The sequence below is a fragment of the Carcharodon carcharias genome, chromosome 13 (genome assembly GCF_017639515.1).
Source record: "Carcharodon carcharias isolate sCarCar2 chromosome 13, sCarCar2.pri, whole genome shotgun sequence".
Lineage (NCBI taxonomy): Eukaryota > Metazoa > Chordata > Chondrichthyes > Lamniformes > Lamnidae > Carcharodon > Carcharodon carcharias.
Genome location: NC_054479.1, coordinates 114,860,864 through 114,888,178, shown reverse-complemented (window position 1 = coordinate 114,888,178; position 27,315 = coordinate 114,860,864). Strand labels below are relative to the sequence as shown.

Here is a 27,315-nt window from a genome sequence, read left to right as displayed (position 1 = left end):
GTGATCTTATCAATAGGGTGGTACAAAATTACATGGATGTCTACTTGAAGAGCTGAGACTTGCAGGACTGTGGACCTAATGCAGGACAGTGAGATGAGGCTGAGTAGCGCTTTTGTCAACCGCACAGAAATGATGGGCTAAACATTGGTCTCCTTCTGTCGTAAAATGTCTTTGATTTCTGTGATTTCTATATGCATTTTCACTGAGTTGGAATATTTTTAAACTATGTTGAAATAAAAGACTATCTAAATATAATCCATTAATTTGTAGCAAATACTGTAGATCACACGCATAAGTCGACCTTTGAAGCCTCGAAAAATCCGTACAAAAACTTGTGTGTCATTTATAAAACGTGAAAATGGTGTGTGTTGTCACCATTTTCAAATGCTGATAATTCAAATTAAATCAATGTGACACATTTTATTGAATTAATTAAGTCTACAAGGATACCTTTAAGAACAATCAAAACATTTTAAAAACAATCAAATTCATTGTCTTCAGCATCCAATGCAAAGTAATTTAAGTATCAAGGCCTTTTGGTATTCCCTGAGCAGCCTTGGTCTTCTTTCACAACACTAGACATTTTCATTCCATAAAGCGGCTACACCTTTGAAACCTTTGCTGGGTTCGGTTTGATTTGGCCCACATAAGTGTGTATATACGCATTGCATTTCTGGTGGTGATATAACCATTCTGGCCATTTTCGAGGACCCATTCCAATACATATATTTCATGATCAGGCCAGTGGCTGGTCCCTGCCCTCATAGGGCATTTGATCTTGGGCATCTTAGGCCAAATTCCTCCTCCTCCTCATTTTCACAGCAGTTTTTCCACGAATTCCCTCGCTGCATTACAGTTATTTGATGAGTTACCAAATGTTACAACTTTTAGCTGGAAAGCAGCTTTATATTTAATTTTTTATGCTGGAGAACCCATTTCCGTTTATCACTTGCCATGCCATGCGTGGTCTGCTCTTTCTCAGCATGTCTTAAACTCCCAAGCATCTTAAATGGCTCGTATCGCCTGCTTAATTCCATGCGCTGGCTTATAGGTGAGTAAAACATGCATTTCCGAGGTGAAAAATTGAGGCCATCTCCTAATTCGAGTATAGTATTTCTTAGCAGTAAAAGGGGTTCATGTTCAACTGGTAAACATGACTTGGCACCAAAAAAATGGGTGTTTTATACACCAGGTCAACTTAGATGCTGTGATCTACTATACCTAAATTCTTAGGCTATTAAACAAGTTCTAATTGCATCCCAGTTGTATCTAGACATTTCATCAAATTCTACAAACTCTTCTTTACAAAATGCATGGGATAATACACTGAACATTAAAGACACAATCTACTAGCTGTGTTAATTAATGTGAATCCGCAAAACATGTAAATAAATAAACGGAGTAAGGTATCCAGAGACTTGTTTTCTGTATTCTGATAGTGAAGTATTTATAGTAGAAAGAATCGCTAAGCTGGGCCAAATAGGTGTTCTCTTTTTAAATTAAATGTAAACCTTTTTTTTTAAAACAGTACATCCACTCTGCAGGGATCATCCACAGGGTAAGCCATCCTTCTGTTTTATGCTATATTTTAAGATCTAACACCATAAAGAGTGTAATTTTGTCACTGAGCATTACAGAAAGTAATGAAATGTATCTGGACATCATGTTTTGGAAATAGACTTTCTGGAACAATACTACACAGTTCCATTCAGATAGGTTTATGAGGCTAAGAGAAACATCTCAAGCATTATAATATTTTAGCAGCACCTATTTAATGATTTTAAATAAAATGTGGTGCTCAATCCAGCAAAGCAAGTTCTCTGATGCTGCATTGGAGGCCCAATTAGCATGAGTTGCTGGGCAAATTTATCATATGTTAGAATGACGGTTGGGTTGCAGGGATCACAATTCTGTCTTATTTGTTTTGGAGGAAAAGTGCGTTATCTAGAACTTAGTTTTCTTAAGGTAAGGATGTTGGGTTTTAATTTGGATCTCCTCCAATGACCTGAGAAGGGCCTGCACAGCCCAGTGATTGGAAAATCCATCACTAACCTGTATGGATGGACTGAAAGCTCAGACAACACATGGACAGCATTAGTGACATCTGCCAAGAACATTTCTTGTATTTGTTGTTGGCAGTGCTATTGCTTCCAGAGATGCCGAGGAAGACCACCTTTTGAGGAGTTTCCAGAGACAGCAGTGCTACCTCATTTACTGCACTGTGGCTACTGTCAAGGCTACTGCAGTTTAAAAAAGGTCACAAGAAACTCTTCACCAGCAAAGATCTGTTTTCATAGTTAACTTGTATCTTTATGGCTGATCTGTTGTCAGGATCTTAAACCAGGGAATCTGGCCATCAATGAAGACTGTGAATTAAAGGTAAGCTTGACATTTAGGTTGCAATTCAACACATTTATTAAAAAGCTGACACAGCATAGACCACAATATTTTTGTATGCCTATTCAAATTGCTAAAAGTCATGACATATAGTATCATCTGTGGTACCAGGATGGCAGCAGACCATATTATTTTTGTGAAGAGCAGAGGAATACACCTGCTCCTTCTAACTTATGGAAATAATTTAACACTTACCTTCCAGGACTGTTCCTCATTCTCCAGATTTTATTGAGCAGGATGTCCATGCCCCACCCGGTAGGCTATTAACAACATACAGACTTGTGCTGACAAGTAGCAAGTAACATTCGCGCCACAGAAAGGCCAGGCAATGATCATCTCCAACAAGAGAGAATCTAACCATCTACCCTTGGCATTCAATGGCATTACCATCGTTGAATCCCCCACTATCAAATCATGGGGGTTACCATTGACCAGAAACTGACTGGACCAGCCATACTACATGTGGCTCCAAGAGCAGGCTACAAGAGGCTAGGAATTCTGCGGTGAGTAACTTACCACCTGATTTCCACAAAGCCTGTCCACCATTTACAAGGCTCAAATCAGGAGTGAGGTGGAATACTGTCCACTTGCCTCGATGAATGCAACTCCAACAACACTCGAGAAGCTCGAGACCATCGAGGACAAAGCAACCTGCTTAGCACCCCATTCACCACCTTAAACATTTACTCCCTCCACCACCGGCAGTAGTGTGTACCATTTATAAGATTCACTGCAGCGACGTAGCAAAGCTCCTTCAACAGCACTTTCCAACCTGCAACATCTGCCACCTTAAACAACAAGGGCAGCAGATGCATGGGAACACCAACTGCAAGTTCCCCTCCAAGCCACTCACCATCCTGACTTGGAAATATATCATTGTTCCTTCACTGTCGCTGGGTTAAAATCCTGGAACTCCCTCCCTAACAGCCCTGTGGATGTATCTACACCACATGGACTGCAGTGATTCAAGAAGGTGGCTCACCAAGTTCTCGGGGGCATTTAAGGATGGACAATCAATGCTGGTCTAGCCAGCAACATCCACATCCCATGAAAGAATCAATTTTTAAAAATTGCATCTGGATCTTATTTGTATCCTGAGACACCAGTTTTCTTGAATTCAGGTGATTGCCTCGGTCACCCATTAAAAAATGGTGGCAGGTGGTATGCCCACCATTGGGATTTTAACTCCACTACCACCTCATTTTCACCAGGCAGGGGGAGTTAAAAAGTGCCCATTATTTCACACTATTATTGTTCTACATTAGTGCCGATGATACAATTAATTTTTGTAATACTGCATTAGTTATCTGTTCATTCCCAACCCAGTACTGAAAGCTTGATGTTCTTACTGCTCTACAGTTACTGCCATTTCCATTTAATTGGTTCAATCTGTTTTACTGCTGAGTGCTTCAGGTGTATGTGCTGATAAAAATTGCTCTGTTTGGAGATGAATTAATAACCAACATGTTAACATATTCTTGAGAGATTCTTTTGTCTCACCTTTTATCAAAGAAGCTAAACCATTTATTTCAAATGGATTAATACCTTTAAAATAACAGGTTCATACAAACACATTATCTCTCAACACAATTTCTGTATCCTTTCTCCCCATTCAGTACACATGTACTTATGTTGTCTCTGAATCAGCTCCAGTTTTGCTCTCTTAGCGTTTACTCTGTCTGGCCACACAATCTGTAGGCTGAATCCAGAGCCTTAATCTTTAAAGGGAGCACATTAAGGGTGGAGTGGGGAGCATAAATCGAGGGGACCATATGCTGCACTCAACTAAAGGGGCCAATAGGGGGCTTGTGCTGTTTTTGTGATTCACACTTGTGTGAAAAGGTAAAGGGGTAGAAAAAGCATTTATTAATATCCATTTCACCCACTTTTAGCAATTCCTTGTAATCTCTATGCAAATACTGCTCACTTTAAGGAACCAAGAAAACCAACCCAGGGCTTTGGTTTATTCTACAACAGTAAACAGGATGATTGTACATATGTACAGTAACAAAGGGATGTGTTTAACTTGTGACATTTTTAAAGCTCTTCACTTTGGATTATAGATTCTGGATTTTGGGTTGGCGAGACATGCAGATCATGAAATGACTGGTTATGTAGTTACCAGATGGTATCGTGCCCCAGAGGTAATACTTAACTGGATGCATTATACTCAGACAGGTAATCTTATATCCTTTAGTGTATTTAACAGAAGTGTGAAAACACTAGTTTCCATTTTTTTCCAGCATTACGAAAATTAAATGATTCTCTGGTTTATTTTACAGTTTTATTCATACTTGTGTGAGAAACGGATTAACCTAGAGCATGTGTGAATAATGTTCAATGTTTCACATAGTATTCAGATCCTGAGTTTTATTTTCCATTATCAAAATCTCATACTATTTAATACAATGCCAGAAGCAACAAAACTTGCATTTTCTATTTGCAGTGCCAGCACTTCTCTCAATTATTGCACAAAAAGCTCATTTTAAAGAGAGCACATTAGACAGGTGGGGTGGGAGATGTGAATCAAGGGGACCATGTGCTGCACCCGCCAAAAGGGTTCAACACAGGGCCTGTGCCATTTTTGTAGCCAGGCCTACCTTAAACTCAATGGGCAAGCTGCCAACACTAGTCATGCTCTCTAAAGGCAGCTCACCCATTGGGAGAGCAGAAAAATTCAGTCTAGCAACCACTGGGTCAGGTGGTTCCGGAAAGGAGTTTTGAGCCAAGTGAGCAGCAGTAGACTTACACGCATGCAGCCAGCCTCACACTCTTGTGCAGGCACAAAGTGTGAGAGAGGAGGGAAGGCAACAGCTGCTGGATAAGCAGACATGGACCTACGTGTTGAGGCCTTACATACGAACATACAAACTAGGAGCTAGGACGAGTAGGCCATTCATCCCCTCAAGTCTACTCCACCATTCAATAAGATTATAGCTGATCTGATTGTGGCCTCAACTCCACATTCCTACCTACCTCCAATTCTTGACTAACAAGGGAGTCAAAAGTTATCTACTTCTGCCCTAAAAATATCCAGTGACCCTGCCTCCACCACCTTTTGGAGAAGAGTGTTCCAGAGACTCACGATCCTCAAGAGAAAAAAATTCTCATCTCAGTTTAAAAATAAGGGGTCTCCCATCTAAGAAGGTGTCCCCTATTTCTAGTCTCTCCCACAAGGGAAAACATCCTCTCAGCATCCACCCTGTCAAATCCACTCAGGACCTTATTTTTTCAATAAGGTCACCGCTTATTCTTCTAAACTCCAGTGAATACAGACTCAATTTTTCCTCATATGATAAAACCTTCATCCCATGTATCAGTTGGATGAACTTTCTCTGAGTTGCTTCTAATACATTTATATCCTTTCTTAAATAAGGAGGCCAAAACTATACATTCCTCCAACACCCTGTACTGTAGCAAAACATGCCTATTTTTATATCCCATTTCCCTTTCAATAAACAACATTCTATTTGCCTTACTAATCACTTACTGTACCTGCATGCTAACTTTTCCTGATTGCTGTACCAGGACAACCAGATCCCCCTGTATCTCTGAGTTCTGTAATCTCTTCACATTTAAATAATAAGCTGCTTTTCTGTTCTTCCTGCCAAAGTGGACAAGTTCACATTTTCCCACATTATACTCCATCTGCCAAATTTTCTCCCACTCACTTAAGCTATCTATATCTTTTTGCAGATTTCCCTACATCCTCTTCCCAACTTATTTTCCTACCTATCCTGTATCGTCAGGAAAGTTAGCTACCACACACTTTGTCCCTTCATCCAAGTCATTTATATAAATTGTAAGTAACTGAGGCCCCAGCACTGATCCCAGTGGCACTCCACTTGTCACATTTTGCCAATGGGAAAATGACCAATTATGCCATCTGTTTCCTATTACCTACCCAACCCTGTATCCCCTACACCATGAGTTCTTAACATAATCATGTGGTAGTACAGAACTTGAGTATTGCTGAAAAAAGAGACATGTCTAAGCTTTTCATCTTGCACTCATCAGGACACTCGCAAGAATACCAGTGTAAGGGAAAACAACAATTTATACTGTATGTGAAGAGAGTGCTGATTGATTGACAAGTGGCGTTGCCATGGAGAACGCACCAACGATGGTGACTGACAACTAAGATGCAAAGCTTAGACATGTCTCATTTTTCAGCAATACTCAAGCTCTTAATATAAGTAGTAACTTTTGTTGTGGCACCTTTTCTAATGCCTTCTGGAAATCTAAATATAGCGCATCCGCAGGTTTCGTTTTATCCAAGTTGCTTGTTACTTCCTCAAATAATTCCAATGAATTAGTCAAACATGATTTCTCTTTCACAAACCTATGTTGACTCTGCTTGATTGCACTGAGATTTTCTAAGTGCCCTGCTATAATCTCCTTAATAATAGATTCCAGCATTTTCCCTATGACAGATGTTAAGCTAACCGGCCTGTAGTTTCCTGCTTTCGGTCTCAGACCTTTCTTGAATAGAGGACTCACATTCACTATTTTCTAGTCTGATCAGACCTTTCTAGAATCTAGGGAAGTTTGAAAAATTAAAACCAATGCATCTACTATCCCAGCAGCCACTTCTTTTAAGACCCTAGGATGAAGTTCATCAGGAGCTGGTGACTTGTCAGCCTTTAGTTGTAATCATTTTTTCAGTGCCCTTTATCTGGTGATTGTAATTGTTTTTAGTTCCTCCCTTCCTTTCACCTCCTGATTCACAATTATATCTGGGATATTATTTGTATCCTCTACAGTGAAGACAGATGCAATATATCTGTTCAATTCATCTGCCATTTCCTTATTTTCCATTATTAATTTCCCCGACTCTCTCTCTAGCTAACAAATACTTACTTTACGTACTCTTTTCCTTTTCAATTACCTGTGGAAGCTCTTACTATTTTTATATTTCTATCCAGCTTTCTCTCGTACTTTAATTTTTCCCTCCTTATTAATCTTGTAGTCATTCTTTGCCATTCTTTATATTCTGTCCAAACTTCTGACCTGCCACTCATCTTTGCAAAATTGTATGCTTTTTCTCTCAATTTGATACCATCTTTAACTTCCTTAGTTAGCCATGGATGGTGCATCTTTCACTTAGAATCTTTCTCTCCCACTGAAATGTAACTATTCTGAAATATCTCCTTAAATGTCTGCCACTGCATCTCTACTGACCTATCCCTTAACATAATTTCCCAGTTTACCTTTAGCCAGCTCTGTGAAATTCAATCATATTATGATCACTGCATCCTAGGGACGCCTTCACTGAGGTCATTAAATAATCTGGTCTCATTGCACATTACCATCGCCTGCTCTCTGATTGGCTCTAGGGTGTGCTGTTCTAAGAAACTCTCTCAAAAATACTTTTTGAACTCATCCTCCGGGCTATCTTTGCCAATCTGATTTGTCCAACCTATACATAGATTAAAATCATCCATAATTATCACTGCACCTTTCTCACAAGCTTCCAATATTTCTTCCTGTATATCCATCCTGTAGTGTGGTTATTGTTAGGGGACCTATAAACGACCCCCACAAGTGATTTCATACCTTTACTATTTCTCATCTCTACCCAAACCAATTCTATATCCTGATCTCCAGAACTGAGGTCATCTCTTTCTATTGTACTAATTTTATTTTAATTAACAGAGCCATCCCTCCTTTTCCTAGCTTCCTGTCCTTCCTAAATATCATAAACACTTGAATATTCAGGTCCCAGTCTTTGGTATCTTGCAGCCATGTCTCTGTAATGGCTATCAAATCATACATATTTATTTTGATTTTTGCTGTCAATTCCTCTGTTTTGTTATGAATGCTGCATGCATTGATACATAGCCTTTAGTTCTGTCTTTTTCCTATTTTTGTAACCTCTAGGCTTATTTGCTGGTGCACTCTGTCTCTTCCTGTCACACTCTGATTGCCACCTTGCTTTCTCTCTTTAATTTATCACATCTTCCCAAACTTGATCCTTTGCCCTGACTATTTCGTTTAAAGCCCTCTCTAACGCCCTAGTTATACAACTCGCCAGAACACTTGTCCCAGCATGGTTCAGGTGAAGACCGTCCCAGCGGTACTGCTCCCACTTTGCCCAGTACTGGTGCCAGTGCCCCATGAATCAAAACCCATTTCTCCCACGCCAATCTTTGAACCATGCATTGAAGTTTCTAATCTGATATACCCTTTCCCAATTTGCTTGTGGCTCAGGTAATAATCCATAGAGTATTACCTTTGAGGTTCTGCTTTTTAAATTTAGCCCCTAACTGTTCATACACCCTCAGCAAAACCTCTTTCCTAGTTCTGCCCGTGTCCCTGGTACCTATGTGGACTACAAGCAGTGGATTCCGCCCCCATCCCACTATAAGCTCCTCTCCAGACCCAGAGCAGATGTCCTGCATTCTGGCACCAGGCAGGCAACACAGCCATCTGGACTTGCACTCATGGCTACAGACAACTGTGTCTATCCCCCTAACTATACTGTCCCTTACTACCACTACATTCCCATTAACTGCCCCCACTTGAATGACCTCCTGTACCACGATGCTATAGTCAGGGTGCAACCCTGACTTTCATCTATACAGGTTGCGAGAACCTCAAATTTGTTGGATAACTGCACAAGTGGAGGCTCCTGCACGTCTACCTTCGCAATCCCCTTATCTGCCTCACTCAGTCACATCCTCTTGTCCCTGACCACTGAACAAATCAGAAGACCCTAAACTAAGGGGTCTGACTGCCTCCTGGTAACTTTCTCCCTTCCTGATGCGTGGCAGTGTCTGCAGCTTAGCCTCCATCCAATGACTCTAAGGCGAAGTTCCTCCAGCTGCAGACATTTACTGCAGATCCGTTTACCCTGATCACACCAGCATCCAGGAGGTTCCATATTCTGCAGTCACAACACATCACCTGCCCTGCCATCTTAGTTAAGTATAAATTAATTAACACTTAATTTATAATTAATAAACCCAACTACTCTCAATAAGCTTTATTAATGCTAGTAAAATTTACTCTACTAAATAAACATTACAATTACTTAAAAGTACCTAGGTTTTGAAGGATAAATGAGCAAATTAATCATCAACAAATTACTCACATGTTTCCCTGTGACATCGCTTTTTATTTTACTTTTATTTACTCTTGGACCCCTTCCCTCTCATGCTGGTTTTGGACCCTTGCACCTCTCCTTTCTCGCGCTGGTTTTGAACTCTCCGTGTTTAAGGCTACATGACCTGTGTGTTTACTAAACTCCTAAATAATAAAATGAATAAAGAAAAAGCTTTGTTTGCGGTATTGAAAACTGTTGACTATATGAAAACAATTTTACCTTGACATTGTTAATGACCTTATATAATTTATAATTTTTAGTTGATATTTGGTCTGTTGGCTGCATCATGGCAGAGATGATTACAAGCCGGCCTCTTTTTAAAGGCATTGATCGTATCCTTTGCAACTGTGACAGACTCTGCTAATTACTAAAAGGTAGAGTTCTAATTATGCAGATCAGTAATGTAATTAGTAAATTAGTGTTGGAGTCTTAACAATAGCCTCCAGTTGACAATGATAGGCTAGGTAGCATATTATTTTCAGCACTGAGAAAATCAAGTCCCTATGTGGCCCACAGTCTTGCCTACCACTGTCATGTAAGAATTGCAAGTTTGTTTTAGTTTTAAACATTTGCCTCGATACCAGACACCACCCCCAGCAGTATCGGAGAGGCATGACCAACATGTCCTTTCTTTTATAAACTCGTTTGGGGTGAATTTTCATGAAAGTGTTACCGTTTGTCTGCCATAACCTTTGCAGAGGGCTCATGGAAATTTGAGGAAAATAGTGTTTCACGTTTCCATTGCTCGTTTCCTGATATTAGGGCAAATGACTGGAAATTAGTGGAAAGGATCCCCCTATGGATGGAGCAGCAATATCAAAATTTACATTTGAGACAGGCCCCATGTTTATAACAGGAACCAGGTGGCATAGATTGAGAGGAAGATGTAGGAGGTTGAGAGGGGATGCAGGGGAAAATCTTTCACCCAGAGGGTGGTGGGAATTTGGAACTCTCTGCCTGAAAGTGGTAGAGGCAGAAACCCATCTCACACTTCTCTGGGCTGAATTCCATTTGCCACTTTACTGCCCACCTGACCAGTCCACTGTCAACCATGTGGCCAATTTTTGAGTTAGCTGCAAACTTTCTGATCATGCTCCCCACCTTTATGTCCAAAATGTTGATAAGTATCACAAAAAGCAGGGGTCCTCGTACTGAGCCCTGCGGAACCCCACTGGAAATAGCCAGTCGCAAAAATGTCCATCAACAACCACTCTATGTTTCCTGCCACTGAGCCAATTTTGTATTCAGCTTGCTACAGTCCCATGGGCTCCTATTTTTTTAACCAGTCTGCCATGTGGGACTGTGTCAAATGCTTTGCTAAAATCCATGTAGATCACATCAACTGCATTACCTTCCTGTGTCCAGGAGATCACTGGGCCACAGGTGCTTGCGTTAATCTGCCCCTGGCCTACTGACATCATCCTTTCTATGCAGAAGCACTGAGAAGAGTAGAGGAATTATCCCTGGTGTCCTGGACAATATTTATTTCTTAATCAGCACCACATAAGAAGATTATCTGGTCATTATGACATTGCTGTTTGTGGGAGTTTGCTGTGCACAGATCAACTGCCTCATTTCCCACAGTGCAACAGTGACTACACTTAAAAGCGGTTCATTGGCTCTAAGGCATTTTGGGACATCATGTGGTCATGAAAGGCGCTGTATAAATGTAAATATTTTTTCTTTGACTCTTCATTTTTCGCCAAATTGAATGTGTCTGCTTTTCACAGATGATAATACCTTGGATATTTGATTGATGTGTGGCATCACAGAGGGTTACAGTGTTTAACTTAATCGGACATCAGGGTTTTTGCCCTACAGTTTACAGCTATATGGTTCATCGAAAATGGTCCTTGACTCTCAGTTTATAGATCTAGATCAACTGACAGAAATCATGAAAATAACAGGTACACCCACACAAGACTTCGTTCAGAAGCTGCAAAGTCAAGAAGTAAGAACATTTTAAACCTTTAAAAAGTAACAAATAGAATATTTTAAGTGTTTAATAGTTTCTCTCTCATTATGATTTTAGACCAATGCTGTCCTTTTAGTAGTTCTCAGCCCAGTACATTGTCCAGTCTAAATTAAGCAAGCATTAATTTTAAAATATAAGAATATTTACATAGAAATGACAGAAAGAAGCAGTTTTAGAAATATCCTGCCAGCGATATCATAGGAACATTGGGAACATGGGCAGGCCAATCAGCTTGCATTTAGATCATGGATGCTGTGCACCTCAACTGCATTTTCCAGCTTTATATGAAAGCTCAATTGTAGAAAAGGAATATCAGTGAAAATGGGTTCGATTTTAACTTTAAGCGAATGGGATTTCAGTGAGTTAGAACCAGGCCCACTCACTCCAAAGTATGCTTAAATGGCAATGAGTTATAGGTGTTCACACATTTTCCTGCAAAAATTGTTTAAGGGCCATGTCTGCAGTGGTACGTACGCTCATGCCTCTGAGTCACAAAGTTGTGAGTTCAAGTCTCACTCCAGGACTTAAGCATAAAAATCAAGGCTGACACTCCAGTGCAGCATTAAGAGTGCTGAATTGTTGGTGTGTTGTCTTTTGGACGAGAAGTTAAACCGAGGCCCCAAGTGCCTTCTTAAATGAAGTAAAAGATCCCATGGCACTATTTCAAAGAAGAGCAGGGGAGTTATCCCCAGTTTCCTGCCCAATATTTATCCCTCAATCATCATCACAAACGCAGATTATTTGGTCATTATCACATTGTTTGTGAGAGCTTGCTGTGTACAAATTTGCTTCCACATTTCCTACATTACAACAATGACCACACTTCAAAAGTACCAGTGGTTGTGAAAGGCACTATATAAATGCAAGTATTTCTGTTTTTTGTTACTTTTATCATTGTAGTTGATGATATACTCTTCTAGCAACGTTAGGAAGCAAAATCAGTAAAATGATTTTTAAGATGCAGATTGTATAACATCTGATTATTTGTGTAAATCTGTTCATTGTACATTTCTTGTTTGGGTCATGATGCTATATGAGCTGCTAATTAGATTTGGTGCTGTTTCCAACTGCGGCAAGAAAAAGGTTCAGTTCCAGAGATAGATTACCATAACAACAGACACATAACAACCACAGGCAAAACAAGGACTGTATAAGAGCTGAGCTTCTAATGGATCTATTTTTTTTTTTAAACTGAGACTGAATCAATTCCCTTACAATTTGTATTTATTTCAGGAAGCTAAGCAATAAAAAAATGGTACCATATAGAAGTTGATATTTTTAGTGATGCCACTGATTTAAATATAGGGCTGAAATCTCCAGTCGGCAAGCGGGGACAGGGCCCGGGGCGGGGTCCAACATTAAGATTGGGGGGGGGGGCAGGCGAAAAGCCCAAGTGGCCTTCGCGTTTTTCATGGAACCTCATCCACGGGCCGGATGAGGTTTCATGAAGCGTTTAAAAATTCAATAAATTTTTTTTTAAATCATTGATATGTCCCAGCTCATTTGACAGTGTTGTATGAGGGGACATGTTTTAAAAGTTTTCAAATACTTTATTTAGAAATTTTAAACTTAAACAAATCTTCCCGAGGCACCTCTGTGCCTCAGGGAGATTTCTGCACTCTTTCGCGCACGTGCACGAAAGAGCACACTCTCGACTCAGGGAATCCCTGCCTGCCCGCACAGGGAGCACTCGGCGCTTCTAAGTGTGTGTCACGCTGGGCAGGCCTTAATTGGCCTGCCCACGTAAAATGGCCGATCGTTCATGCTTGTTCCCGCCCGCCCCCGCACGGGGGTCAAAATTCAGCCCATAGTGCTTTAAATATGGCAACATCAGTAGGCACATTCTTAAAGAGGCATTTCCTTTAGAATTTATATGGTAAAAGTGATTGTTACTTATAAAATTATGGGATACTAAACAAAAGTCATGATTCTGATATGCATGGTTTTTTTGGTAATAATTCTTCCAAACTTTAACAGAGAGGGTTGATTGTCAAAACCCAAAAGGGGTTCATAAGAGTGACATACACAGTTGAAAATCATGATGAAAAACATTTATTAAATATACAAAATAAGAACTTCTTTGAAGCAATTTTAACCAGAGAAGCAATTAACAGTACCAACAGATACTCCTTTCAAGTGAAGCATGCTTCACTTGCACTTCCCTCAATTTGGTCTACTGTATTTGCTGCTGCCAATGCAGTTTCCTCTACATTGGAGAGACCAAACACAGACTGGGGGACAGCTTTGCGGAACACCTTCGGTCTATCTGCAAGCATGACCCACACCTCCCTGTTGCTTGCCATTTCAACACACCACCCTGCTCTCATGTTCACATGTCCGCCCTTGGCCTGCTGCAATGTTCCAGAGAAGCTCAACGCAAACTGGAGGAACAGCACCTCACCTTCCGATTAGGCACTTTACAGCCTTCCGAACTTAACATTGAGTTCAACAACTTCAGATCATGAACTCTCTCCTCCATCCTCACCCCTTTTTTCAAATATTTATTTTTTAATTTGTATATATATATTTTCCCCTGCCTATTTCTATTATTATTTTTAAAATTTATTTCCATTCATTGTCTTATCCTCACCTTTTAGCCAATTTTGTTCTTTACCCCCACACCGTCCTCTCCCCTCCCCCACCCCACCCCCACTAGGGCCATCTGTCACTTGCTCATCTTGCTTTCTACTCTTAATGTCACCATTAGCACCTCCTTTAGTCAGCACCACCACCATCAACACCCCTTCTACCTTTTGTTTACAACATATTTTGCAATCTCTCCTTTGCCTCCACCTATCACTGGCCTTCCATCCAGCTTCACCGTCCCACCCCCCCTTAAACAGTATAAATTTCACTTCTCTTTAGTTCTGAAGAGTTATATGGATTAATATTTTGTTATAAAATTACATTGGCTTAGTACTGAAAAAAATGGCATCAGATGTTCACACAGATCTTGGAACAAACTAAATGCTTAGGGAGCCATTAGTTAACTATTAAATGCTCACATACTACCAGTAAAATTGTGTTAATTAAATCTTAATAATCAAGCTATATGTTTGTTTTCTACAGGCTAAGAATTACATCAAAAGTTTACAAAGAGTTCCAAAAAAAGACTTTAAAGCCCTATTTGCAAATGCAAATCAAGTGGGTAAGAAACATTTCTATAAATTGATATGTTTTAATGAAAGGGTTAGATGGATTATAGCCAATTAATTAGGCGGTGTAGCAATGAAATGTTAGTCAGATATGGTAATTTAGAACTTTTGTTCTCTGGTTATCTGGTCAATCAAAGATTGATGAAGCAGTTTCTGCTTAAAGACCCCTTTATTTTTCCATTTATTTAGACAGATTCCAATAGACTGTTGTCCATGACTCATTTTGTTTAAATTACTAAAAACAACTCTCGGGTACAAATCTGAGGTACTAACATAGACCCAATTTTTTCTCTGGTCTATGCTTCTGCCACTGAGATAAGGCAACTTAAATTAGTTGTGTAAGTACCGGGTACTGGCTATCCTATAATACAAACTAAACAAGCACCATTGTAAAATGAGAGGTGATCTCATTGAAATTTACAAAATTCTTACAGGGCATGACAAAGTAGATGTTTCTTCTGGCTAGTGAGTCTAGAACCAAGGGACACAGTCTCAGAACAAGAGGCAGGCCACTTAAGACAGAGATTAGGAGGAATTTCTTCAGTCAGAGCATGGTGAATCTTTGGAGTTCTCTACCCAGCGCTGTGGAAGCTCAGTCATTGATCATGTTCAAGACAGAAATAGATAGATTTCTAGATGCTAATTACATCAAGGGATATGGGGATAGCTCAGGAAAGTGATGTTGAGGTAGATGATCAGCCATGATCTAATTAAATGGCAGAGCAGGCTCGATGGGGTGAATGGCCTACTTCTGCTCCTATATTGCTATGTTCTAGCAGCATAACTCGGAGATTTGATTATAGAAGGCTGAATTGGTACACTGAATTCAATAACTGGTAATGAAATTCAATAGGTAATGAAAGAGGTGAAACTACAAACTCACAGTATAATACTGGCTAAACTGATCACTGATGCTTGACCTCCCTCCAAGGGAATGTGCTAGTGAGGTAATGAGGGGGCATGGTATACTTGTGGAGGTGATACCCCAACCATCTTTTGTTACTGACTGCAACTATGAGTGTGCAAGCCAATGATACCATCTAATCCCAGCTCAAGCTAATGGTTTTGGACATTGCCTCGCTGGTGTAGGTGAGTGTGTTAATCTGAAATCAGAATTAAACTCCAACTAGTGTGATTTTCCCAAGGTAGCTGGTAGCCAATTTAGCACCATTGGTATTGGTATTTTCACCTCACAACAGCAATACTAAATTTTACATCATCTGGTTGGTTTGCACATCATTGCCAAAATTTGGCAATGTCAAATTAAAACTGTTAAGAGGTAATTTGCCTGTTGTGACATTTTGCTTTAACAATCCAACAGCTGAATTGTACCAATGTTGTATTAGTATACATTACATCTAATGAGTGTTATAAGTGACATAAGTTGGGTATGCTTGATTCTGACAGTGACTACATTCTCTTTTTTCTGTGATTAACTATGAGAATTTATCTGTGTACCTTTGATGCAGCAGCGTCAGCTTCGCTCAGTTGCAAGCACTCTTGCCTCAGTCGTTGTTAGATCAGGTCCCACCCTAGCAAAGATCTAGGCTGACACTCCGTGCAGTGCAATCATTTTTTAAACTGAGGCTCTGGTTGCACTTCCAGGTAGATGTAAAAGATCCCATGGCACTATTTCAAAGGAGAACAATATTTATCCTATTCAACATTACAAGAAAATTGTCTGCTCATCATTACTGTTTGTGGGAGCTTGGTCTGCACACATTGGGTGCAATTTTTAAAAAAAATCATTCATGGGATGTGGGTGTCACTGGCTAGGCCAGCATTTATTGCCCATCCCTAATTGCCCTTATTCAGGGGGCATTTAAGAGTAAACATATTGCTGTAGGTCTGGAGTAAGACCAGGTAAGGGCAGCAGATTTCCTTCCCGAAAGGACATTAGTGACCCAAATGGGTTTTTACAACAATCGACTCATGGTCATCATTAGAGTTTTAATTCCAGTTTTTTATTGAATTCAATTTCCACCATCTGCCATGGTGGGATTTGAACTTGGTTCCCCAGAGCATTACCCTGAGTGTCTGGATTACTAGTCCAGCGACAATACCACTTGCCTCCTAGTACAACAGTGACTACAGTTCAAAAGTGTTTTATTGGCTGGTCAGTACCCTGGGACATTGTGAAAGACATGATACAGATCCAAGTCTTTTTTCACTGCTGTGAAGCAGCTTGGCAAACTTTTCTGCATTAAAGTACGTGTGGTATTTCACTGTACTAGTTATGTAATGTGCACATGCAGTTATTCTTTCAAGCTTAGAATTTCATTTGTTTAATAACCTTATGTTGCTGATTTTAATTTTCTGAAAACAGCTGTGAACCTAATGGAAAAAATGCTTGTACTTGATGCTGAAAAACGGATAACAGCTGCAGAAGCCTTGGCTCATCCTTATTTTGAGCAGTACCGGGATCCTGAAGAAGAGACCGTTGCAACACCGTACGACGATAGTTTTGATAACATAGATTGCACTATTGAAGAATGGAAATGTAAGCACACTTCCAATATTGATTTTTTAAAAATTGTTCTCAGGTTGTGGGGTCACACTAGATCATACAAATTGCCCATCCGCGGTGCTGGGGTCCACTTCAGAGATGCATTTAGAGTCAAACACATATTGTAGGACCAGAATCATGTGCAGCTCAGAAAAAAGACTCTGATTCAATGGCTCTCCAACTTTGCCACTAGCCCCCACCAAAAAAAAAGCTTTCTGCCTCTCATATTCCTCAAGCTAAGGATGCAGGTAGGCGTGAATCTGCAAAATACATCAAAATCTTCTTTTTTCCCCCACCCACCTCCATCTTGTTTCTTTATTTCTTGCTCTCTTCTTCGTACACTTCTGACCTTAACATAAAATCAGTTTGAGCCGGGATTGGATGGCATAGTTGGTTAGTGCAATCAGTTTGGAAGAAACACTAAAATTAGTGACACCAGTTAATAAGGCCATTTTAAAAAAGAAAACAAAGTGCTGGTGTTTATTGCTGGAGGGATAGAATTGAAAAGCAGAGAAATTGGTTTGCAATCTTGGTTTATCCACAATGTTTCACTAAAAAAGCTCTCAACTTCACACCCCATTAAATAAATATACTGATAATGATAAGCCTGCAAAAGATATCTCTTCTGCTTACTACTCCTTCATTTCAGTTACTCTCTCGCATCTCTTCATTGTTTTGCTCTCACTCTTTCACTTGTTTCTCGCAAACATTTTTTCCCTCAATACGGTTTGCCTCTATTGCTCTCATTCACATTTTTTCTTTCTTTTGCTACTCAATTTTCCCTTTTTTCATCTTTCAGTCCTCATTCTTGGTTTTGTCTGTTTAACTATTCTGTTTTCACTCTGCCTCACAGCATTGGAGCTGCCACATTAAAGTTCAAGAAAGCAAAGGGGGGTGCAGATTCCCAAAGTCAACAGGGAACAAGAGCTTTGAAAGAGAATGGAGGGTGGGTCTTTAAAACAAAACAGAGAACAGTTAGATGGATATTCAATCGAAAAAGTAGCATGGGGACACTGGAAATTGGAAATTTCTTATCAAAGCAGCCCACTTGATTGGCACCCCATCCACAAACATTCACTCCCTCCACCACCAATGCACAGTAGAGCAGTGTGTACCATCTACAGGATGCACTGCAGGAATTCACCAAGGCTCGTTCAATAGCACCTTCCAAAACTACCATCTAAAAGGGCAAGGGTAGCCCATAGATGGGAACACCACCACCTGGAAGTTCCCCTCCAAGTCACTCACCACCCTGACTTGGAAATATATCACCGTTCCTTCAATGTCGCTGGGTCAAAATCCTGGAACTCCCTTCCTAACAGCACTGTGGGTTTACCTACACCACACACTGCAGTGATTCAAGAAGGCAGCTCACCACCATCTTCTCAAGGGCAATTAGGGTTCGGCAATAAATACTGGCCCAGCCAGCAAAGCCCACATTCTGTGAATGAATAAAAAATAAATGTTGATTATGACTGCTCTGGCCATTTCATGTAGTTATTATTCCATTGAATGTGTTCATTAACCATCTAATTTATGTTCAAATTGGGTTCAAAGTTGTATGACAAAAATCTTTCCTGTCTGCCAGTTGTAAGGTTGCCAAGTATCATAATTTTAGCCATTCTCAACAGTTCCTTAGTTGGCATAGGTCCAGAATACAAACTTCTCACAATTTGATGTAGGTGTGTCATCCTCAGAGAGCATGAGGATATCTGGTGTAGGAAATGGAAAACTTCAACTGGTGCAGTAAAGGATGAGCTACTGATATTTGGGTTAAATCACATAGTAATGGTAGAACTAAGACAGTCTTAGTGTTTTAATCTGTATTTAATTTATGGAACTCAGGATTCTTCGATACCTATACTGCATTGAAAAACTAGAAAATGTTGGATTCTCCATTACTGCGATCTATCTTCTAGGTGACTGTTGGTAAAATTACAGAAGCTAATAATAATTCAACTAATTCATTGACATGAATTTTCTGATTTATAAAAATGAAGCAAAGCTTTTCTTTCGTTTTATTTTGCTATAGTAAAGCCTTTCATTTTGCAATTAAATTTCTATCTGTCTTTCTCCTGGGGTGGTTTCACTGCTGTTTCTTTTTCCTACTGGTAGGTCTCTGTGGTAGTTTATTTATACTTCTGGAAACTTCTGATACCCATGTTAGTACCACCAGATCTGGAACTATGGGATACAACTGAGAAAGTCCAAAGTTTAATTCTCGGTTCCTGTTGAGTTCAGTTCTAACAGGGTTCCACACCCAAAATATTAACTTGTCTGTTCTCTCCACAAATGCTAACTTGCCTACAGGTGTTTCCAGCATTTTCCAGTTATGTGTAGCCAATTTCAGTTGAAATAGTTGAGATTTTACAGTTGGCCCAAAGGTTCCCCCAGAGGTCTACCTTTGTCCCCTGCTCTTCCTCATCTACATTCTTCCTCTTGTTAACATCATCCACGGACTTCAGTGACAACATAAGTTAATGTATATTTTGTAAGAGTATGTCCTTTAGAGAGAGCTCCAGACTGAGTTCTTTATGGAAAAAAACTTGTAAAAGGCAGTGTAGACAAATGGAACTATGAAATTAGTGCAACATGTGAAAGGTGGTACATTGCAAGGAAATAAACTTATTTATTTTCTCCCTAGGTCATACATATAAAGAAGTGATTAACTTTAAACCATCAACTGGAGTACCCGAATCTAAAGAAACTGCAGTGTAACACTGGAATCATAACAATGGGGCAAGACAGAAGTAGTATATACTCGTGGGGCGAGCAGCTCTGAAAACATTAATTTAGTTGTTTCTTGTTTTAATGTTTTGGAAAAAATGTACAATAATTTTATGTCTATAGCCTGCAGTTCAATCACAGTGTAACTTTGTCTCTTTGAAGGTCAAACTGAAACTCTGCACCAGCATCTCTTGGAAAGCATTTCAGTGTTGTAACATTTTTAAAAGTTCTACAGCACTTAGTGATTTTAGGCCAAAATGTCTCCTGACCATAATTTAGGGAAAAAAGTAGCAAAAGCAATCTTGTCCTTACACCGATCTTTTCATGGTGCTAAGTAAATTCAAGTTGTTGTTATTAGCAAAGGATAGTCTGTCCTACCTGCATTGTCTTCAGTGTCTTGCATACTCTGTATGTAGTGTATTTAATCAGTTTTCTCTAAGCGTTGTTAGCAAAAATATAGAACTATTGTTAACATTGGTGGAGTGTTAGAATTATAACAAACATGTAAGGGTATTGAAAACTGATTATTCTCAATTCCATTATAACTATGCTGGAACACTAATTCATAGTAATTATCAAAGGCTACATTTTTCAAATCCTTGCATAGAATGATTGACGAACTGACCTCTTAAAACTTTCATGTGCAAGTGTACAGCATTGGCCAATCATGTGGGCTTCAGCCATCTTGGAAAATTCATTCACTTCTTTTCATTAATTCATTCATATTTTCATAGCTGCATTTTAAAGGACTGAAATTAACAGTGGGTGTTGTTCATCACACTTGAACTTGCCCAAAGACCATTGTGGGTATTACATTGGATGTTCTTCTCAGCCAACTATTGGAATATGTGGAGCAGCCCTCCACTGGGCATCTGGAACCTGTGCGAACAGGCCAAACAACTGTATATCTCCTTAACCAATTAGATTGAAGAATCATTAATAAACTATACACAGTCTGAACCGAGATGTGTCAGTTAGAATAGTTAGTTAAATGTAAAATCATCTACAGAAAGAGAGAAAATAAAACTGGATGAGAGACAGAACAAAAAGTAACATTTCTTATAATCGATAATAATTAAAATCTAAAGGAATGAGACTGCACACTTGTTAAGATTAATTTCCACTGCCAAAGGGGTTGTTCGGCAGTGATTAAGATTTACAACACTTGAAACGTCAACTCTTTTCTTCTCCGCCGATGCTGCCAGACCTGCTGAGTTTTTCCAGGTAATTCTGTTTTTGTTTTTGTTTTGGATTTCCAGCATCCGCAGTTTTTTTGTTTTTATCACTGTTAAAATATAGTTGCTTTACACCATTCCAGGTATTTCAATGTCAAGGCTCTTGGTGAGATACCATTCTTGTACAACTTCTCGAGGGGAACGGCATCTCAGACTGCAGCTTCCTGATTTACACATTTAACTGCATGTGAAATCACTGGAAGTTACTGTCTGGCTTTCATTAAAAACAATGAGTGCTGTTAGGTTCACTGTAATTTCTACCACAAAATCCATCCCATTATTTTTCAAACCAGTGAGAGCATACTTCAACAATTTCCTCAGGGATGTCATCTAGTTATTTATTTTAATTTTTCAATTGTTTCCTGCGAGCTGTGCATGCAGACACTTATCCAGTGCATTACTAGCTTATGAACCTTATGGTACTAGCATTAAAGCTTTGCTGAAGGAGCAGTATTGACAGAATTTTAGTAAACAATGAACTGTATTACAGAGAAAACACCAGTAGGCTAAAACATTAAAATATTTTTTAAAGTTTGAAGAGTATCACTATTTCTGCTAACTACTTGTATTAGTGTACTGGAACATTGTTAAAGAAAAAGTCAGTAGTACTTTAACCACTCAGTGGCAGAATTGCAACATTTTGTCAGCCTGTTGTATGTTTAGTATTAACAATAAGGAAGCAAAAATCATGGCACCAGGCTGCATCTCCAGAGGACACCCAAGGTCCAATAAACAATCAAAGAGAACAGCGTCTAAAATTTTGAGAACTACACCTTAGGGAGCAGAGAACCATCCTTTTAAAAGTAATTTCTCTCTCTGGAATTGCTGCCTAAATAACAAAAACTGAAATAATTGGGCAATTTGAGTAGAAGCCCTTTAGATATGGTTTCACCTCAAACTATAACCCACTCCCACTGGGATTCTTTCCCTCCCACCGTACAAACACAAACCCCTCTCTCCTCTTCCATATGCCAGAATTCCTAACCTCATGTCTTCTGAGGATATTAAGAAAAGGAAAACTTAGCACCACAGATAATTTATGTTGCTCAAGGACTGAGACTATCACCCAATCAAAACTCTAGCCAGAATGGATAAAATTAATGTGAACTTAATGAGAATCTTAAACTACTTTTATGCTTTAAAATATCTACAGGGAGTAAACTTCAAAGATCAGGTCAGATGTTTCATCTTTTGCTCCCATGATTATACAATTTATTCAATTACCTTTAATGTCAAAGGCAAACTAGCCCATATGGCATGGATGAGGATAACAGAGGGGTAAATAAACCAACAGAATGGGTGCTGTAGAATGCAGGGTAGGTGGCTTGACTGGCTGTCAAACCAATTAGCTTTGGGAAATCCTGAGATTGTGAAAGGCACTATACAAATGCAAATCTTTCTTCTTTAGGCAAAAACAGTGTTTGTGTTGACCTCACAAAACAGAACAGGTATTTTTTGAAAATCTAATCCATCATCCACAATTAATCAAGTACTAAGGTAGTTTGAGGAGCTGGCATTCTCACGTTTAGTATCTAACACTAGATTTTGACATGTGCAGCTGGCAAAAGACTCAGCCTTATGTTCATTACACCATTTGAGCGATACTAGTTCAAGAGACAGAAACTCCACCCATGCCAGAGTATTTCCTCGGGAAACTGTTACAAGTGCAAGATAGTCCAGGAAGAGTTTCTCCTTAAAGAACAATTGTTGTTCAGTTCACATTTTTTGAGATGAAAGACTGTGAATAAACTTAATAAAAATATCTTAGGTTGTGTTGCTGTGTCTGAACATCTCATCAGCAGCTTTGGTTCGTGTTGCAAATTATGCTAAACCACAAAAAATATGATTCGACTTTGATTATGGTAGAACTTAATAAATCTGTTTGAACGGACAAGATGTAATTGTTTACACTTTTGAAGTATGTGGAAATCACATCTGACTCCATTTAACATGTCAATTTGAGGCTGGATGATACCTTTTACCATCTACTTTTGGGACATCCTAAAGTCATGAAAGATGCTATATATTTTGTCCTTCAGATGGCCTGCCAATGCCCTAATGGTAGGGTGGTCTTAACTGAACAAGCAGCGGGCAAAACATCAGTGCTTCCTTGTGGAATATTGCTGTTTTAGCTGTACTCTGAACACACTTGAGGTCCCTAAACCTTGATTCTGCCAACTTTCTTCTATTTGCTTTCGACATAGTTAAGTGGGTGTGTCTCAATGTAATGAGTGCGCGCATTCTATCTTGAGCAAATATCAATTCCACCTATATGGATTTCTCATTAGCTTGGTTTGGAGACTCTTGGTGGTGGGTTTTCATGTATGTCAAGCACCCTGGAATTAAAAGTCTGGAACTAAAAGTCGGATCATCACGAAACCATTGCCGATTGCCATAAAAACTTATTTGGTTCGCTAATGTCCTTTAGGGAGGGAAATCTGCTGTCCTGACCTGGTCAAGCCTACATGTGACTCCAGACCCACAGCAATGTGGTTCACTCTTAAAAATGCCCTCTGGAGGGCAATTAGGGATGGGCAATAAATGCTGGCCTAGCCAGCGATGCCATATCCCTTGAACGAATATCAAAAGTTGATCAAAAATATTGACTAAAGTAGAACAATGCCTTAAAGGTCGTCAGATAAGTACCTTTTTTTTGCAGCAATATTCCTAGATCATGAAGGCAGAAAGTAAAACAACTACATATTGAAATTAACACCAACTTCTAGATTTTGAAAATGAGCTCTGCAGACTTCATATCTGAACATAGAGAGCATCTCCAGAATCACTCTTGCTGTGATGGGTATTCACACAAAATTCATGGTGACTGTACAGTAAATCATTTTCCCCTCACATGTATCCACCCAGCCAAAATAATGTGCTTGGCAGTTGGAAGGCAGCTGAAATGGTGGAAGAAGTATTTCAAAAATATTTTCAGCAATTAAAAGAAAATTTCAGCTATCTTATCAATGAAAGAAAATGACTGACCACATACACAAATACAATTTTCTCACCATTTTTCCTTCATCACAAAGGCAGTGATTGTACTGAGCCACAGGTCCTGACAGCCCTCACACAAATGACTACTCTTCATGTATTTGCCTGAACAGTGCATCTCAGGAAATTATTCAAGCATAAAGATTTCATACCTGAGCTTTATTCTACCCAAAATTGACATTCTTCACATACATACTGTATGAGAGATCAATGGATAGTACTCTTCCTAACTCTTTCCCAGCTTAGCACAAGGACATCGAGTGGACCTGTCAATTGGCTGTAATTACATAAGTAAGCATAAACAAGTGACTGAGCCAGGGACTTTCCTGATCAGTACCTTACAGCATCGCACCATCCAAAGGCATAGGCAGCTCCTGAGGTAGGCTTCCAGGATATACAATTTTACTGAATAAACAAATTCTGGTAGTTTATGATTTTCCTTCAAAGAATGCAAGTGTTGATAAGCTAAAATCTACATATTTAATAAGAAGTTACGAAAAGACAAATGTTCATAGATCAGTTGCATTGCAGTTTCAGATTTCAGCATTTACAAACCTGGGTAAAGCAGTATAGGGATTATACTACTGGACTAGGACTGCAGAATACAAGGGTTCAAACCCCACCATGGTAGCTTGGAAATTTTAATTCTCTTGAATATAAACACGGTATCAGTGACCATAAAATTTGTTGGATTGTTGTATAAGCACAACTGATGTACTCAAGGAAAGGAAAAGTGCCATAATTACCTCGTCTGGTCAATGGATTAGTCAAGCCACAGCCTGACATAGTTATACTCACAGAATCATACCTATCAGAGGGAGGCAAGGATACAAAATATACCGTGTGGGGACTTCAGTGCCCATTACTGAGAGTGGCTCTGTAGTAACAGACACTGACCAAGTTAGCCAAACCGTTTATCTTACAACTATAAATTTCATAAAGAATTCAAACTTGAAGTAGGTTCATGTTAATATGTTTCGCATAAAACACGTTTAATCAACCATTCATGTCACACAGCATGCTCCTCTTACTAAAAATGAGTGATAGTGCTCATGATAAGTTGTAAGATACAGCATAGTTGAGGGTGGATGGCAGTAAGATGCTTTATGATTGCTTTAATCAGAGCAAGAAATATAAATGCAGTGCACAGAGCTGAGCTAAACTTTGCTGCAGCCCAACTGTTCATTTTAGCTCAAGATATCTTGCAATGAAAACTGCAAACCTGGTCAAGAGAAAACTCAAATCTAAATTTGAAATTAATAATTAACTCAGTAATGGCACTGACAGGCTGAAATTACCTTGGGAGCAGTTTTAAGTTTTGGATAACTAGTAATACTTTAAACTGGCCTTTGTTTTAAAATAATCATTTCCTTATTTCTGAACTTGGCCTGCAACAGCAATCTTTAATTTTACTCCCTTTTTCAAAAGATTCTATAACTGATGCTGTACAATTTGCTGTCTGACTTGAAAACAAAGTCCCTATTTTGAAGCCTTTATGCATTTTAAACTGCCTTTGTATTGTTTTCTAAGGATATCAAAATAAACTCTTGGAAATGAATTTCTGCAATGGTGGTGGCAGATGCAAGCAGAGATTTTTCAAGTGATATCAAATTTGAACTGATAACAGATTTGCTGCATTTTGTAGATTAGGTTTGCTAAAAAAAAGTTTAGAAAATGGGCAACACTAGGTTGCTGTTACTGTAACAAATCTGATTTCTAATTATATTTGAATTCTCTTTGTTCCTGGAGAATACTTGCCCACTTATAATACATACAAGAGTTTAGGGAATTTGCAGAAGCCCTCATACTATCATAGGGCCGATTTGTTCAAGTATATTGGAAGTCGATATATGCCTAGATGACAACTATTAGTCACCCCGCTGACTGGCATCATCATGTAATTAGTTTTCTGAACTTTAATTAGGGAGGTGTTGGCAGCAAATTCAGTTCAAATACATTTTTTTGTTCTTACAACAAATACATAACAGTTCAAAATGCAAAAAGCTTAGCTTTGTGGAAATTTTGGAATAGAGAAACTTGCAATGTGATTTATGGGGCGAGATCGTATTGCCCACTGATTTTCTTTGCTTTATTTCCCAACCCTTGGACTCTCCTCCGCTAAGAGAGCAGGTGGGCGTCTAGCTTCCAATGTTCTGCTAATGGCACTAAGTAACATCCGTCAGACACACTCCATGTCAATGATTTTATGTGAGGGGCAGTCTGGCTTTCACTGGGTGTATCTTTGCAGCAGTATGACTGAGATGAGTAATGTGCATAGGGACTCCTTTGGGGTACAGCAATAAGCTGTACATTCCAAAAACTGAACTAACCATATTTTAGTACATTTAAACTTAGTGCTTATCATGTAACAAACGATCCTAAAGCACATCAGAGGTCGGTGGGCAGCAGGCATTACTGATGCTGGGCATTGTTCTACATAAAAACTTGTTTATGTCTTGAAAGTCACTATCCCAGATTACAATCAGCTAAAGTCTAACAGTTTTACTTTTCACAAATCATCTTAACCCTTTCTTAACCACACTGCAGGAGTTTAGAATCACATTTAAAGAACCAATGTAGGAACAATTTTAAAATGTTGAAACTTAATGATCAAGGTAAGTGCAGAAAATCCTGCTGTTTTTAAATGTCCCTGGAACTGAGGAAAAAATATTTCCCCACCTTCCAACAACTGCTTCATTAATTTTAAAGATAAGCTTAACATTAGCAACAGATATTAGTGTCCATTTGGTATTAGGTTGAGAGTTGAGAGTACATCCATCCATAGTTGAAAAGAGATTCTGATCTCCAGGGCAAAGCTTTTAAAAGGATGCTCACGGAGGATTTGAGCATATTGAAACTTCTGAGTACGTGTCTTCGATAAGTTAAACTACACTTATGAGATTCTGCTATATTTGCTAACAATTAAGAATTATTGAGCATGTGCACTAGTTTGACTGTTTTGTCGCTTTAGTGTCAGAAGTCAATATTGTTAATTTTAGTGATGTCTGTTTAAGAATCTGACATCATTCCATGGAGGCTGGGAACAGGACAAGCCAACCCTAGCAATGGAAGATGATGTTGGTGATTGTCGATAGCAGGTTTGTGGCCTCAGTCAAGACCAGTTAACTTAAAAAAAAAATCTCAAATCCTAGCTATTTACTGAAATAATGAGGCCACAGATTCCACAGTTTAAAAGAAAAGAAGTTTTACTATACAAGAGT

General features: G+C 39.1%; 1 protein-coding gene across 1 annotated transcript in view; it reads left to right on the top strand.

The window, feature by feature from the left end:
- Positions 1-21,635, top strand: part of LOC121286443 (mitogen-activated protein kinase 12-like) — a 55,710-nt gene extending 34,075 nt beyond the window's left edge. Inside the window, exons 5-12 of the mRNA XM_041203561.1 lie at positions 1,529-1,558; positions 2,332-2,379; positions 4,461-4,575; positions 9,763-9,834; positions 11,374-11,453; positions 14,547-14,625; positions 16,959-17,132; positions 19,783-21,635. Of these exons, the coding sequence (XP_041059495.1) occupies positions 1,529-1,558; positions 2,332-2,379; positions 4,461-4,575; positions 9,763-9,834; positions 11,374-11,453; positions 14,547-14,625; positions 16,959-17,132; positions 19,783-19,856 (672 nt within the window). The 3' untranslated portion in view covers positions 19,857-21,635. The remainder of the gene's footprint in view (positions 1-1,528; positions 1,559-2,331; positions 2,380-4,460; positions 4,576-9,762; positions 9,835-11,373; positions 11,454-14,546; positions 14,626-16,958; positions 17,133-19,782) is intronic.
- Positions 21,636-27,315: the final 5,680 nt, after the last annotated feature.